This window comes from Marmota marmota, unplaced genomic scaffold (genome assembly GCF_001458135.2).
Source record: "Marmota marmota marmota unplaced genomic scaffold, marMar, whole genome shotgun sequence".
Classification (NCBI taxonomy): Eukaryota; Metazoa; Chordata; class Mammalia; order Rodentia; family Sciuridae; genus Marmota; species Marmota marmota.
Window position 1 is genome coordinate 13,577,245 of NW_026000174.1, and position 903 is coordinate 13,578,147.

Sequence of the window (903 nt, forward strand, 5' to 3'; positions counted from 1 at the left end):
ACAGCGAGTGGCCGCACGGCAGGGCCGCCGCTTCCCCTGGGGTCTCCAGGCACCCGGCGCAGCTCGACTCCTCCGGCATCGGCGGTGGCGGTGGCAACACCAACAACGCAGGGCCAGATCCCTGACGCGGGGTCCTACTCTTCGTTGCCGCCATCTCGTCACAGCGGCCCCGCCGGCCCCGCCGACTCAGAGCCGCCGCTGCCGCCGCGGAAGAGGCCCGAGTACTCGGACCTGCCGCCGCCATCTTGTTTCCCGTTTGAAGGGAGAGTCCGTAGCGAGGGAGAAGAGTAGAGGGCGGGGCAATGCGCGGCGGGCAGCGTTATCTGCATATTCATGAGAGGGCGGGGCTCCAATGGGCCAGGAAAAGGTTCTCCCTCGACCTGATTGGTCGGAGGGGGCACCTCATTAATATTTATTAGTCATTCTTTATATATCCGGGCTTTAGCCTCGCCTTCCATAATCTTGGCAGTTTCCTACTACTGAACCCAATGAGGATGAGAGCTGGAGGGATTTATTTGGAAATTCTAGACGATGGATTTATTTGGAAATTCTAAACTTTCTGAAGGAATTACACTTGTTCTTCAATACCCTGATAACAGGTTAAAGTGAGTGGGGAGCCTGTGAAGCATCCAGAAACCTGCCTTAGTACTTTATTTGATGTGAGGGCCTGTGCTTTCCCGTAAGGATTATGGTGATTTGTGACCAAAATGAGGCCTACCATGACGAGTGTCTTCAATTCAGTAACTGACTGCAGAGAGTAACAACCTCTTGTCAGACCTCATCTCATCTTCTGTCTCCATTTCCCTTAAACTCTCCTCCCTTGACTGGCAAAACTACACTTTTCCATTCCCCCCCCCCCCCACACACACACACACACCTACACACACACACACACACTTGGTT

At 54.3% G+C, this 903-nt stretch overlaps 1 protein-coding gene across 1 annotated transcript in view; it reads right to left on the reverse strand.

Moving 5' to 3' along the window:
- Nucleotides 1-244, reverse strand: part of Rnf169 (ring finger protein 169) — a 111,951-nt gene extending 111,707 nt beyond the window's left edge. Inside the window, exon 1 of the mRNA XM_048787883.1 lies at nt 26-244. Within this exon, the coding sequence (XP_048643840.1) occupies nt 26-244 (219 nt within the window). The remainder of the gene's footprint in view (nt 1-25) is intronic.
- Between the last annotated feature and the right edge of the window lie 659 nt (nt 245-903).